At 46.5% G+C, this 13,530-nt stretch overlaps 1 protein-coding gene and 1 pseudogene across 1 annotated transcript; both read left to right on the top strand.

Annotated features, from left to right (window-relative positions):
• Window positions 1-3,197: 3,197 nt before the first annotated feature.
• Window positions 3,198-4,056, top strand: LOC142434846 (phosphatidylinositol N-acetylglucosaminyltransferase subunit C-like; annotated as a pseudogene).
• Window positions 4,057-5,371: 1,315 nt separating this feature from the next.
• GPKOW (G-patch domain and KOW motifs) lies at window positions 5,372-12,884 on the top strand. The gene is made up of 11 exons (XM_075538843.1): window positions 5,372-5,660; window positions 6,386-6,543; window positions 6,634-6,758; window positions 8,071-8,180; window positions 8,909-9,122; window positions 9,399-9,531; window positions 10,110-10,236; window positions 10,440-10,563; window positions 10,658-10,727; window positions 11,101-11,186; window positions 11,284-12,884. Exons 1-11 carry the CDS (start codon window positions 5,485-5,487, stop codon window positions 11,416-11,418), a joined length of 1,458 nt encoding a protein of 485 aa, XP_075394958.1. The 5' UTR covers window positions 5,372-5,484; the 3' UTR covers window positions 11,419-12,884.
• The last annotated feature ends 646 nt before the right edge of the window (window positions 12,885-13,530 follow it).

Below are 13,530 nucleotides of genomic sequence, written 5' to 3'. Positions count from 1 at the left end.
AGCCTCAGCAGCTCCTCTTGAATTCTTCCACCTCCTCTGTTGTTATAAATATATCTATCATACAACTTTTGCCAATTCGACTTTTTACAATATATTGACAGTAATTATGGACAATGGGCTGCACAAGCCTATCCTTAGTCAATGTCCCACTCTCTCTCCTTGTCCCCAATAACCACTAATAAACTTTGGTCTCCAGACATTTGCCCTTTCTTGTCTTTTATATAACTAACTGAGTTCTTTTGTGATTAACTTATTTCACTCAGCATAATGACTTCAAGTTATATTTATGTAGTAGCATATATCAAGACTTTACTTCTACTCGCTGACTGTGTTCAGTTGTACATATGCACCACGTTTTGTTCATCCATTCACTGCTGGTAAGTTGTTTCTGCCTTTTGGCTACTGTGAGTAGTGTTGCAATGAGCATTGGTATACACATCTCTTTTTCTTGTTATTTGTTTTCACGTCTTATACTTTTATGTCTAGGCGTAGAATTGCTGGTTCAAATCATCTGAGTGAGTTAAGCTACATGAAGAAGAAGCGCACTACCTCAGAATTCAAGGAAGACTAATTAACAACCTGTGATGTACAGATGACATCACCTTGCTTGCTGAAAGCCAAGAAATACTGGGAGTACTTACTGATGAAGATCAGAGCCTACCGTATGGATTACACCCCTACATAAAGAAAACAAAACTCCTCACAACTGGACCAATAAAACACATCATGATAAACAGGAAAAAAATGAAGTTGTCAAGGATTTCATTTTGCTTGGATCCACAATCAATGCCCATGGAAGCAGAAGTCAATAAATCTAATGATGCATTACATGGGACACATCTGCTGCCAGATACCTGAATAAAGTATTAAATAATAACCATTACTTTGAGGATTAAGGTGTGCCTGACAAAACCCATGGTACTTTCCAGCACCTCAAATGCACGTGAAAGCTGGACAAAGAATAAAGAAAACCAAAGAAGAATGAATGCATTTGAATCTACCTTGTAGAAACTCAGACAGAATACTCCTTAGAATAGATGAGGGAGAGACTTCATATCTCATAAACTTCGGACATGTTATCAGAGAGGCCAGTCCCTGGAGAAGGACATCGTGCTTTGTAAAATAGAGGATCATTAAAAAATAGGAAAACCTTCCATGAGACAGATTGGCACAGTGGTTTCCACAATGGGCTCAAATATAGAAATGATTGTGAGGATGGCACAGGACTGGGCAGTGTTTCCTTTTGTTGTCCACAGGGTTGCTATGAGTTGGAACTGACTTGAGAGCAACTTAGAACAATGACGTGATAGTCCTATTGTTCTTTTTTTTTCAGCTGCAAGGTGTTTATTTCACTGGCAAAATGTCCAGAGTTCCTCCCGTGATTGGTGTTAGGTCTATTCTGTGGGCTCCGACTCAAAGTGACCCTATAAGCACAGGGCACTGACTGATCCTGCACAACTCTCAATGATTATGATTGAGACCATTGTTACACTTAGTGTGTCAGTTCTTCTCATCGAAGGTCTTCCTCTTTGTCAATGACCTTCTACTTCACTTCATCCAAGAGGATGTCTTTTTCCAAGGACTGGTCCCCTGATAACATTTCCAAAGTAAGTCAGATAAGCTCAGCGCATTCTCTCTTTATTATTAGAAGAACATTCTGTTACAATTGTATCAAGCATATTTGTACATATGTTGCCATCCTTATTTTCGAGACACTTACTTTCTATTGAGCCCTTGGTATCAGTGCCCCCCCTCATGACCTCTTGATAAATTAGAAATTATTTTTTTCATATCTTACACCAACTCCTGTCTCTCTTCCCCCATGGTTTCTGTTGTTCGTCCCCCTGGAGGGTGTGTGTGTGTGGTTATGCGATCAGTTCCTCCTTCCTCCTCTCTTCTCCCCACCTCCCCCATGACCTCCTGGTATTGCTACTCCCATTTCTGTTCCTGGATTCCTTCCATGTGTTGTGAGTGCTTATCTTCTATCTCTATCTGTGCACATGATCTGGTCTAGCCTGCAGCGAAAGGCAGGACTGGGGTCATGATGGTGGGGGATGAGTGAAGGGGTGGAGTTTGGCCTGTCAATCAGGTTGCAGCACGATGACCTCATTTAGAGGCACTAAGGAAATAAATAGCTCACTGGAGGCAGACACACACACTCTCTCTGTGAGATATTACTGATGACAAGCCCCTTGGAGCTATGCTGATAGAACCAGAGCTCTGGAGCTGGAGGAGCCACAGGGAGACCCACACCAGCGCTGAGATGCTTACACCGCCACTGGATCCACAAGACTTTCCACCCACTGACCTGTGATCTTCCTGCATTCAGCATCATTGCATGTGTTGTGTGAGTCTGAAGAGGAACTTATAGACTAATATCAGACATGTGGGCTAATATTAGACTTACGGACTTGATCTGGACTGGGCTGGGATGGTTTCTTAATATAGAATTACTCTTTTATATAAATCTCTGTCTTATACACATATGAGTGTTTATGAATTTGTTTCTCTAGTCAACCCAAACTAACACACATATTCTGATTTGATAAACGGTTTCTGAAGATATCCTCCCAGTTGAAAGCTTGTCTTCATTTTATCGTAAAGGTTTTTGAGGAAAAAGCATTTAATCTTTATGCAATTCCATTTCTTTCTCTTTTTTGGCTTTTTGCTGTTTGTGCTTTTGTTATTATGTTGTATATATGACCCATTGTTAGGAGGGAGGCCCGGCAGCATTGCCCTTGCATTTTCTTCTAAGCATTTTATGGTTTTAGTTTTCACGCTTGGGTCTTTAATTCATTCTGAATTTTTGTGTGTGTTTATTGTGTGAGGCATGAGTCCTGTTTCATTTTCCTGCATTTGGAAATCCTGTTTTTCTAACACTGTTTGTTGAATCCTCCTTTTTCCATCAAATGAACTTAGCACCATTGTCAAAAATCGGTTGACTCGAGCACCCTCCCCCAGCTGCGCATCCCTGGGAGTCCATGGGCATGAAATTGCTGTGCTGGCTGCCTCAGAGAACAAATTGCAGGCCTAGCCTGGCTTGCTGTCTTGGAAAGCAAGAAAAGGTCGAGAGATTATCAACTACAGCACAGCATGGAATTTCCAACAAGATCTTATTTCAAACCTTCATAAAGACCGGGAACAGCAGGGACTTCTGCAAGGGAGATTGAACTAGCCTGAGTTTGAAGAAAAGGATAATGTGTGACTAACCAGTAAGGAGCACCAATGAGGCCAGGTGGCAGGTCTTGTATGAGCGACAGCCATTGGGGAAGCGCTCCAGAAAAACATCTATGCCGGGAAATACCAATACTGGGAAACCAGTGGTGTTTGAGTCCATTGTGGTGACACGGCAGCTGTGCACGGTGTGCGTTTGTGTTGTGTGTGTGTGTGGTTATCTGGTGGTACATGGACGAGGGTCTGCTGGCCCTGTGCTGGCTCTTTGGGACCAGTCTGGCTTCTTCACTGATTGGCTAAGCTTTGTTTGACTTCAGTAATGGAGGTGAAGGGCGGAAGAAGAGTGGGTGGCCCTGGTGGGGAGACCTGAAGAGCAGGCTGGTTTTCGTTACTTTTATGTAGTGTTTTTCCCTAGTGCTGAAGGCCCTGACACAGTCTGCCAGCACTGACACCACGTCCGTCTTCATGCTGCTAGGCCATCTCGTCTTCTTTGACTATGGTTGGTGCCAGTGCCACCATTGTGTCTAGCACACTGTCCTTGAATATGGCCATCTTTACCTCCGTTTGCCTGGCCTCCCACCTGCCTCAGTCTCTGCATGCCTTCCCATGGTGACTTTTGCCACCCAGAAGTTTGCCCTCTGGTCCATGTTGCAGAAGAAACTGAAGGCATGTACTCCTCACAGCTACGTGGGGATCACGCTGCTTTTTGCATTTTCCGCCCTGGGAGGCCTGCTGTCCATTAGTGGGGTGGGAGTCAGCCTCTTTGCCCTTCTGCTTGTGTCCCTCCCGTATCTCATTCACCTGCAGCTCTTTAAAGAAAACATTCATGGGCCTTGGGATAAAGTTGAAATCAAAGAAAACTTGTCCAGGTTCCTCAGCTAAGTAAGGGCTCTCCCAGTTCCATTACCAAGGCAAGCCACTAGCCTCCCATCTAGTATAAGATGTGAAGAGCATGTTCCATTCTGGAAGTAACATGCTGATGTGGGTGGGAGAACAGAGTTAACCAAAGGCTGAGGTGATGATAGTCCTTATCCATTCTTTAATTTTGTGGACAAACGTTTTCTGGGCCCTCTTGAATTGTTGCTTCTTATTTATTATTCCCTGTAACAGGTGAAGTGCTGTGGCTCCTATTTATTAAAAAACCAATGGTACACACAAAAAAGAAAACAGCTGACTCTAGATGTGTGTTTTTGGATTCTGAGTTCTATTCCACTAGTCTGTTTATCTATTGCTTCTCCAGTCCCAAGCCATTTTGATTACTGTAGCTATATAATATATATTTCATTCAGGATACGTGAGTATCACCACATTGTTCTTTCCTTACAAGATTACTTTGGCTACTTGGGACCTTGTCATTCCGCGTGCGAGTAGAGGAGCAGCTTTCTCATTTCTGTAGAGAAGACTATGGGGATTTTGATTAGGATGGCATTTAATCTATAGACATCTTAGAGTATTGCCATCTTAACGTCTTCCAACCCAAGATCACAGAACGTCGTTCCATTGATTTAAAAATGGATACTCACTGTTGTCCAGTCAATTGAGAACTCCCCCTGTAGGCTTTCAAAGACTATAACTCTACATGATAGAAAGCCTTGTCTTTCTCTCTCAGAGCTGTTGGTAGTTTTGATTGGCTTACCCTGCACTTAGCAGCCCAACGGATAACCTCTAGACTACCGGGCCTCCTTTTATTTAAACCTTCACTTATTTAAGCTTTCCTTAATTTTTCTCAGCAGTGCTTTATAATTTATACTGTATAAATTCTTCAAGGCTCTGGTTAGGTTTATTCCTGGGTGCTATGGCTTTCTACTCCCATAAACAGTTAGAATCTGCAAAACTCACAGGAGGCACATCTACCCTATCCTGCAGGGGAGCTATGAGTCAGAATCGATTCTGAAGCAGTGAGTTTGGTTTTTTGAGATGTATTTTATTCTCATATATTACTGCAAATGGTGGTGTTTTCCTTAAAGATTTAGTTTATCTAAACACTCCACATCAGTAGGACCAACAAGGTGCACACAATATGGGGCTCAATAACTATTTGTCAGACGAATGAATTAATAATACCTGGCACAAATGAATCGACCCCCATCCCTGGTCGAACTACACTTCCCACAATGCTTGGCGCGAGGCGTTCCCATGAAGTTGAAAAAGAGCGACAATTAACTCCTCTGAAGCTCATATCCGCCCTCGCTGCTGCGGCAGTGAGGCATGGGATCGGTAGTTCTTCCGCTCGTCCGCCGGCCCTGGTGCGAATCGAGCCCAAACTAAACTACCCAGCAAACAGCGCAGAGTCCTGGGAAGAGAGGCAATATGGCCGATGCCGAAGACAGTCTCTCGCGGCCGGCGGCAATCTCTGCTGCCCCAATTTCTTTCGGCTTCAGTCGGACGGCCATCCGGAGGCGGGTAGCGGACCGGGGCGACTGCGCGAGGGCTGAACCGGAGGACAAGGGTTTCTTGAAGACGGTGGAAGGAAGGGACCTTCTGAGGTGAAGTGCAGAGCCCCTCTCCCCCTGGAATCATCGTGACGGGCGTAAGAGGGAGGGCGGCTTCTGAGTTGGTTGTCCGAGTAAAGAGAAGCCGGAAAGCCCGAAGCGCAGCCTGAGCAACCTCGTGGAAGCCAGCGGGCGTGCCGGGACCAGGGAGGGTTCGAAAGAATTGGGCCTAATGGCTATGGGGATTGAGAAGACTGCTTGTATGCGGAGAGGGAATGTCTGTCTGTACTCTGACGTGGGGACTCTACGTGTGTACTCTGTAAGATAGAGAAAGGAGGAGAGGTTGACAGGATCCCTAGTAGTCTTTTAACTGAGGCGAGATGGGGAATGGGACTAGGAGCAGGTTTCCACCTCATCAGCTTGCTAGGAAAAGAGGAACCTGGAGCACCTGAGAAAGGGCCTCCCAGAAGAGGTTCAACAATCAAGGAGGTTGGTCTGGAGCCTGGAGCTGGGGAGGAAGTCAGGGCTGGAGCTGGGGAGTTGAGAGTCTGAGTGGAAGCCATGAGTCCGAATCAACTTGAGGGCATTTCCGTTTGGATGGGAAAGAATACAGAGAGAACACGATCAGAGGGATAACAAGAGAGCCCGACAGGAGAATGGGGGATGTGGGTCGTGGGTAAGGGATGAGTTTGGCGTTCATATTTTCTCTGGAGAAAGGGCTGTGGCTGCGAACACACCGACTGTTAACTCTCTTTCTCATCCTCCTATGGCGGCCACAGTGTGAAGTCCTCAGAAATCCCCAAAGAACTTGTAATTCCTTTGATTCACAATGGCCATCGGAAGCAGCAATTGACCCAAGCACCTGGATCATCCACAATTGCTGAAGCCTCAGTAGATGGGGGGCTGCTGTCCCAGGCGGTGAAGGAACTCATTGAGGGTGGGTAACCACTTCTCACCCGGCCTCAGTGAAGGATGGAGGGGTGGAAGGGTAGAGTGGTACCTCATTGCTCCCTCTTATCTTCCTTAGAATCCCAGAAGTCTCTGGAGGAGAGAGAGAATGAGGGTGTCCACCCCACGCTGGCTATCCCCATGATCCAGAAAGGATGCATCCCCGAAAGGGAAGGAGCAGATAACGAACCCCAGGCTGAGACAGTGAGCTGGTCCATAATCCCCTCCTGGCCAAACCTCTCTTTGCCCCATCTGCCAGGCTTGCCTCAGAGCCCTGCTATCTGTCCCCTCCTCCTTGTATTCTTTTTGGGGCTGTTGCCAAATCTAAATATGGGATATGGAAAAGTGCATGGATTCTTGGTCAAACTGAGGAGAGGCAACATGGAGGCTGTAAGGTTAGACAACAGTTTTATTGGCATATAATCCACATGTCGTATAATTCAATAGTTCGATCACATCGAGAAGAGTTGTATAATCATCACCACAATCAGTTTTAGAACATGTTCTTCATTCTTGCCCTCATCATTACTTGCTCCCCATTTCCTCGCAACCTTTCTTGCCTTACCCCCAAGGAACCATAATCCAGTTACTGTCTTTATAGATTTACCTATCCTGCACTTCATATACCGAAAACACTTAAAAAACAAAACGCAACCAAAATAAACCTAGCAAGAATAACACCAGTAAACCAGATTAAAAACCTCAATTGAAAAGAAAGCAGAAAATATTAAAAACTGGAACACATTTAAATGGAAGATCAAGTGACAGGGTGCTAAATGCTAACCTAACTGCATCTGCAACAATCCACTTTCCGATGCGTTCTGCATGGTAGCCAAGCCGTTCATATCCACGGTCTGTGGTCAGGGGATTATTCTACGTGTATTTCCCCGTCACTTTAAAGTGGCTCACCAGGGGCTTGTAGTATGTTGTGTAGCTTTCTCTGTACGAATCTTTTGTTTCTCTGTGTAGGTTTATTCCTAAGTGCTAATCTGTTGGATGACTATTATAAATGGTATTGTTTTCCTGATTTACTTTTCAGAGCACTCTTCGTTGGTGTACAGGAATCTGATTGGTGTTTCTATGTTGATCTTACACCTTGCCATGTTACCCAAGTTTTCGGTTATTTCCAAGAATTTTCTTGTCAAGTCTTTAGTGTTTTCTAAATATAGAATCATATCATTATCATTTGCAAATAGAGAGCTGTACTTCTTCTTTGCCACTTTTGACGCCCTTGATTTCTTTTTGTCATCCAGTAACTCTGGCCAAGACTTCTAGCACTTGTCTGCTTCCGTTTGCAAGGGGAATACTTTCAGTGTCTCCCCATTGCACGAGATGGTTCCAGCCCAGTATTTGTTGGATTATCAAACACAGACGAGTGTAGCCTGGGACAGCTAGAGAAAAGTCAAAACGGACCCTTGAACTGACTGGAAACAGACTAGAGGGTGATTGCTGGTTCACTTCAAGCATGTGCCATCATAAGCAGAGCCTGACATCTTTTCCTCTTCTGAACTCCTAGATGCCGGAGGAGGCAGATTACGAGGCAGTCCCTGTGGAGGCCTATGGGCTGGCCATGTTGCGAGGCATGGGTTGGAAACCTGGCCAGGGCATTGGCCGGACCTTCAATCAGTGAGTTCTGGGGCAGGCCGGGAGACAGACAGGGACAGGTGGGGCAGTGAACAAGACTCCTATGGTTACTGGCAGCTCACACCAATCTAAGCAAGGGGAGACAACACGTAATCACCCTGAGGCATGCAGCAGCCTCGTCAGCTACTGTTTCAAATTTCTGTTTGCACTTTGACACTGTGTGGTGGGGTCCCATTTATGTAAGGTTTGCTTCTCTGGGCTTTAATCTCATCTAAAAAATGGAGGTGATAACAGTCCTGATTTTATAGGTCTGTTGGGCAGACCTATCATGAAATTCTACATATAGCTCACAGTAGGCCCTGGCCTAGAGAATGCAATGCCAAGCCTTTGCTATTCTTCCATGAATTTACAAACCTTATTCTCAATTCCAGACTCCAAAGAATTCTGAAAGCCAAACGTTGTTTATTTTTTCATAAGTCATTTGACAGCATATCTTGAAGTAGCATGGCATTTGTTCTTTATAGTCTGACTTTCTCACTTGGTGGGAATCATTATATGATTTCCCCTGTAGAAATGTTAATGCAGTTGTACATGTACAGGGATCTGTCCTACATCTCACTGTAGATAGCACATGGTAGATGGGATTCATAGCGTGTTATTAGGTGGAACTATGGGGTGGGAAAGGGTGTTCTGTAAAATACTGATGGCGGGGGAGGGTTCCCCTTGGGAGGCTGTTGCACTCTCCAGCACACCCGTATTCTTCTATGTAGGGTGGTGAAGCCCCGGGTCAACTCACTGAGGCCCAAGGGGTTAGGCCTGGGTGCCAACCTGACTGAGGTCAAGGACCTGGCCCCCTCTGGTCCCCAACAAGCACCAAAGCCAGGTGAGAAACAAGTGAAGGAGAAGGAGGACCACCCTCAAGGTCTGGTGCCTGGTGGAACCGTGGTAGTCCTGTCTGGCCCCCACCGAGGCATGTATGGAAAGGTAAGGAACCAAGATCTTTCTGGAGCTGCAGATTAGGTGGCAAGAAATATTGTCACGAGCAGGGTGGGAGAGACACAAGGACCAGGCCAGTTCCCAACCTTCCAGGGTCACAATCTGGTGGCGTGGGATGCCGGGACCAAACCTCATTGTAAACCTCAGGCAGTTACAAAAGACTCATACCAGACCTCGTAGAGAGAAAGGGGTAGTAACTTGGTCCCAGTTATGTGAGTGGAGCTCACTCAGCCCTATCAAACTTCTACCCCGCAAACGCTTTAGGTGGAAGGCCTTGATCCTGACAATGCCCGGGCCCTGGTCCGTCTGGCAATTGGGAGCCGTGTGGTGACCGTCAGTGAGTACTGCCTGAGGCCGGTCTCCCAGCAGGAGTTCGACAAGAATGGTTCTGATCTCAGTGAGTGAGCCTCTTGGGGGTGCTGGGAGTTGTCCTCTGGGGTGGGTTGTAAGTCTGCAGAGGAGAGGGTCAGTGGGCTTCCTGGAAGTATGACTTCTGGTCAAAGACCAAGAGTGAGAATGTTCATAAGTGATTTATTCCGTTTGATTGAAGGAAATGGAGCTAGTATCCCTGGAGTCTTTAGCCCCTTTCTACATGGGAATTCCCATTTCTACCATCAGGAGGTCATTGCCTGGGTGATGGGCCTCTCTTTGGCTCGGGAGTGAGAGCAGCTAGGATTAGGTTATGACCAAGGAAGAAGGCATTCTAGGCGGGTGGAACCGCCCAGGGGCAGGTGACTCGGGTAAGCCCTGTGAGTGTGGATGGGATGGTTGGGAAAGGTTTCCTGAAGGAGGCAGAAAAGACTGAGAGGAGGAAGAGAGGCATTCTGATAGTCAAGGCAATCGGTGATTGAGAGAAAGGGGATATTTTGGCAGAGGGAAAATGGCCATAGGCTGAGTTGTTTTGGAAGGACGGGTTGTGGGGGGAGGGGGGACATTCAGGCTCTTTCCTGGTTCTTCCTACACCTCCTCACACAGGCCAGGTGAGCGAAACCTCCTCAGAACCATGGAACGGAACCACCTCATCCAAGAAAGATCTCGAGGATCAGCACCTGCATGTTCAGTGGGAGGACTCAGGCAGAAAGCGGAAACACCCTTCAGACCGGTGGGGGTCCTGGGCATCTTGGATGGAGGGAATGGGCAGGGGTGTGGGTAGGCTTGAGCAATCCAAAGAAGGCTTCCAGAGCAAGGCAACACACTAAGAACTAGGAAATGCATTCTGGGTAGGTTTCACAGCAGAGGCGAAGGCAGGGCATTGGGCATGTGTCTGGCGACAAGCTGAGCCTGGTGTTGGCTTTCTCTCCACAGGCAGGATGGGCCTGCAGCCAAGAGTGAGAAAGCAGCCACCACGAGTCAGCACTGGTTGCGCAGAGATCTGCGTGTGCGGTTCGTGGACAGGCTGCACAAGGGCGGCCAGTATTACAACACCAAGGTGGGAACCCCACAGCCTGAGTTCCCTTCCTCTCCCTGAACTGGGCCACCTTCACTTTCTGACATCCTCACATTTCCCTGACCTCCCTCCTCAGATGACAGTTGAAGATGTCCTGAGCCCAGGTTCCTGTGTGTGTCGGACAGATGAAGGCCACATCCTAGAAGGTGTGTCGATAGGATGGTAGTTAGCATCACGGAGCTTGTCGTGGAGAAGGGCATCATAGCTTAAGAGTGCTGCTGCGGCGAACACTGGGAGGTTGGACACAGTTCAGCAGGTTTTTGCCAGGCCCGCATCCTCTCCTAGAACGTTAGAAACTCTCGTGGTGATGATTGGCTGAGTCTCATTTTTCCCATCTGTCCAACTGGCACCCTGGAGACTCCCTTGCGCTCTCAGCATAGGGCACTGCTTAAACATGTCTAAATGAAGGGCACCCCGATGGTCATAGTGGTGATGATAGCAGACACCTGCTACAGTAATCTCTGTGAGGCTGCCTTTTCTGTGACTTGAGTATCTCACACTCCTCTCCCTCACCTGCAGGCCTGAGGGAAGACATGCTGGAGACCCTGATTCCCAAAGTCACCGGCAACCGTGTAATGGTGGTGCTTGGACCACAGGCTGGAAGGGTGAGTCCCAGACCTGGGAATGGAGGGTTGGTGGCCATGCAGTGCCAGTCCTGGGATCTGAGTTGGTCTTGCTCACTCTACCAAACTCCTGCTCCAGGTGGGGTGTCTACTGGACCGGGACACAGAGCAGAACCAGGTTTTGGTGCAGCTGCGGCGAGAGAATCACTTGGTGGAGCTTCACTATGATGCTGTCTGCGAGTACGTGGGCCCCAGTGACTCAGATGAAGATTGACTGGAGGGGTCCACTCCCATGTCCCAGACTGTTCCCAGTTCTTGCAGTATAAAACATTTGCCTTCAGGAAGATTGGAAGATATTTTTTCCTCTACAACTAGCAAGTCGTAGAAGAAAAAATATCTATATGATATAGGAACAAGGGCAAAAGTGAATGGACCAGAAATTATAAGAGAAATAAATCCACTATTCACCAGAATTTAGTATATAATAAAAACCATTTCAAGTCATTGGTAAAATGATGAATTAATAACTAGTGGGCTGAACTGGTTTCAGCCCCACCTCTCTGCTTGCTGTGCAAGGCCAGATAAAATCAACTTGCTTCTTAAATCCTGAGCTGACCCTTGGAATTTAGAAACTGAAATCTGTCCCTATTCACTAATTCTTTGATGTAATAACTGGTATTTGAGTTAGACGTAGGCCTTTGGCACACACACACACACACACACACACACACACATACACCACGGACATTGTCAGAAAATGGAGAATTTAAATAGTTGCACCTAGTCAAGAGAATCAAGGTAAATAGCTGGCCCTCCCAAGCTGAGGCAAACTGCTATTGATAGCCAAAGTTAACAGGTACAGAAAAAAATGAGTTAGCCAGATCAATGACCGTAGGCTTGACAAAGGATGATTTAGAAAAACCTTTCGATGTAGAAACCACAACATGAAGTATAACAGCCACCACCTCATTTAATTTTTTTATCATCACCATTGAGTTTCAGAACTCATCTGTTTTCAAAATTGCCTAAACAAGGTTGTTAGTGCAGGCAGAGAGGTGAGTGGAGTGCCCACTGCAGTGTTATATACTGCCCCTGGAATCCTGGCCAGGGCTGCATTTGCCATTTGGCAGGAGGGAAGTCTAGAGGTTCTATTCTGGCATATCCAGCAGTCCCCTTCCTACTCTGAATAGGCTTCATTTGGTCCAGAAAGCTGCCTCTTTTCTCCACAGCACAATAATCAACACCTTTAAGAAGGGCTTAACACAGTGGTTCTCCACCTTCCTAATGCCGCAACCCTTTCATACAGTTCCTCATGTTGTGGTGACCCCCCCCCAACCATACAATTATTTTCATTGCTACTTTTAATTTTGCTACTGGTATGAATCAGGTGACCCCCAAAGGGTTCGTGACCCACAGGTTGAGAACCACTGGCTTAAAGCCATCCTCGGGAAATGGTGTTGTACCTTTGTGTCTGGCTGGTACCATGGCATAACCTGGCGGTTTCAGGCGCCACATATTTAAAATTGACCCTCCATCAGATTCGGAGTTCGTGGATTAAAGTGTTCACTGCCCCTGCATTTGAAAATGGGCTCCGAAGTTCTTTGTTGGGAGTATTCGCCCTGTCAGAGGCCTCTCCTAGGCTTTCAGTTTAAGGACTGGATAGAACAGTGGACAATTCATGGGGCCTTTTGCAATCTGCTTTTTGTACATTGTGCATCAATAAACACTTGTTTCTAAAAATCCTTTGAATCTGTGTGCTTTTCTCTCGGCTCCTTGCCTGGTGCTCACTTGCTGCTAGGCTTGCCCCCTGCCAGTAGTTACTGCAGCAACAGCTTCTGTGAGCCTGTGGATTTTCCATGCACCACTCACAAGTTAGAGACCACGATCTCTTCAATTTGTCCAAATTGGCTTGTTCTACATCTTAAAACTTGAGGAAGCTGTGAGCTAAAAAGCATCTGCCATCCATGCTAATGGCTGGACACTGCCTCTTAACTGTTTAGATACATCAAGGTCAATTGGCATATTCTGCTTTGGTTAGTAATGACGGAAGTCTTAAAAGCTCATGAGCAGTGATGTAAGCAACTACTGGTCTATCTCCATCCAGAAGAAAGAAGAGGGATGAAAATGGGAAAGCACGTGGAAATAATTAGTCCAAACAGCAGTTTTCATAACCCTGCGACAAGAGGAACTAGATGGTGCCCAGCTACCACCACCAACTGCTCTGACACGGGTCACAATAGACGTCACTGCACAGAGTGGGAGCCAAATGTGGAACAGGACGCAAGCTCAAAAAGAGACCAGGCTTACTGTTCAGATGCAGACTGGTAGGACCCTGTGTTAGTCCGGGGTAACTAGAGAAACAAATTGATAGACACTCATGTATAAG

The sequence above is a fragment of the Tenrec ecaudatus genome, chromosome X (genome assembly GCF_050624435.1).
Source record: "Tenrec ecaudatus isolate mTenEca1 chromosome X, mTenEca1.hap1, whole genome shotgun sequence".
Classification (NCBI taxonomy): Eukaryota; Metazoa; Chordata; class Mammalia; order Afrosoricida; family Tenrecidae; genus Tenrec; species Tenrec ecaudatus.
The sequence above is the reverse complement of the archived record's forward strand: the minus strand, read 5'-3'. Positions and strand labels throughout refer to the sequence as shown.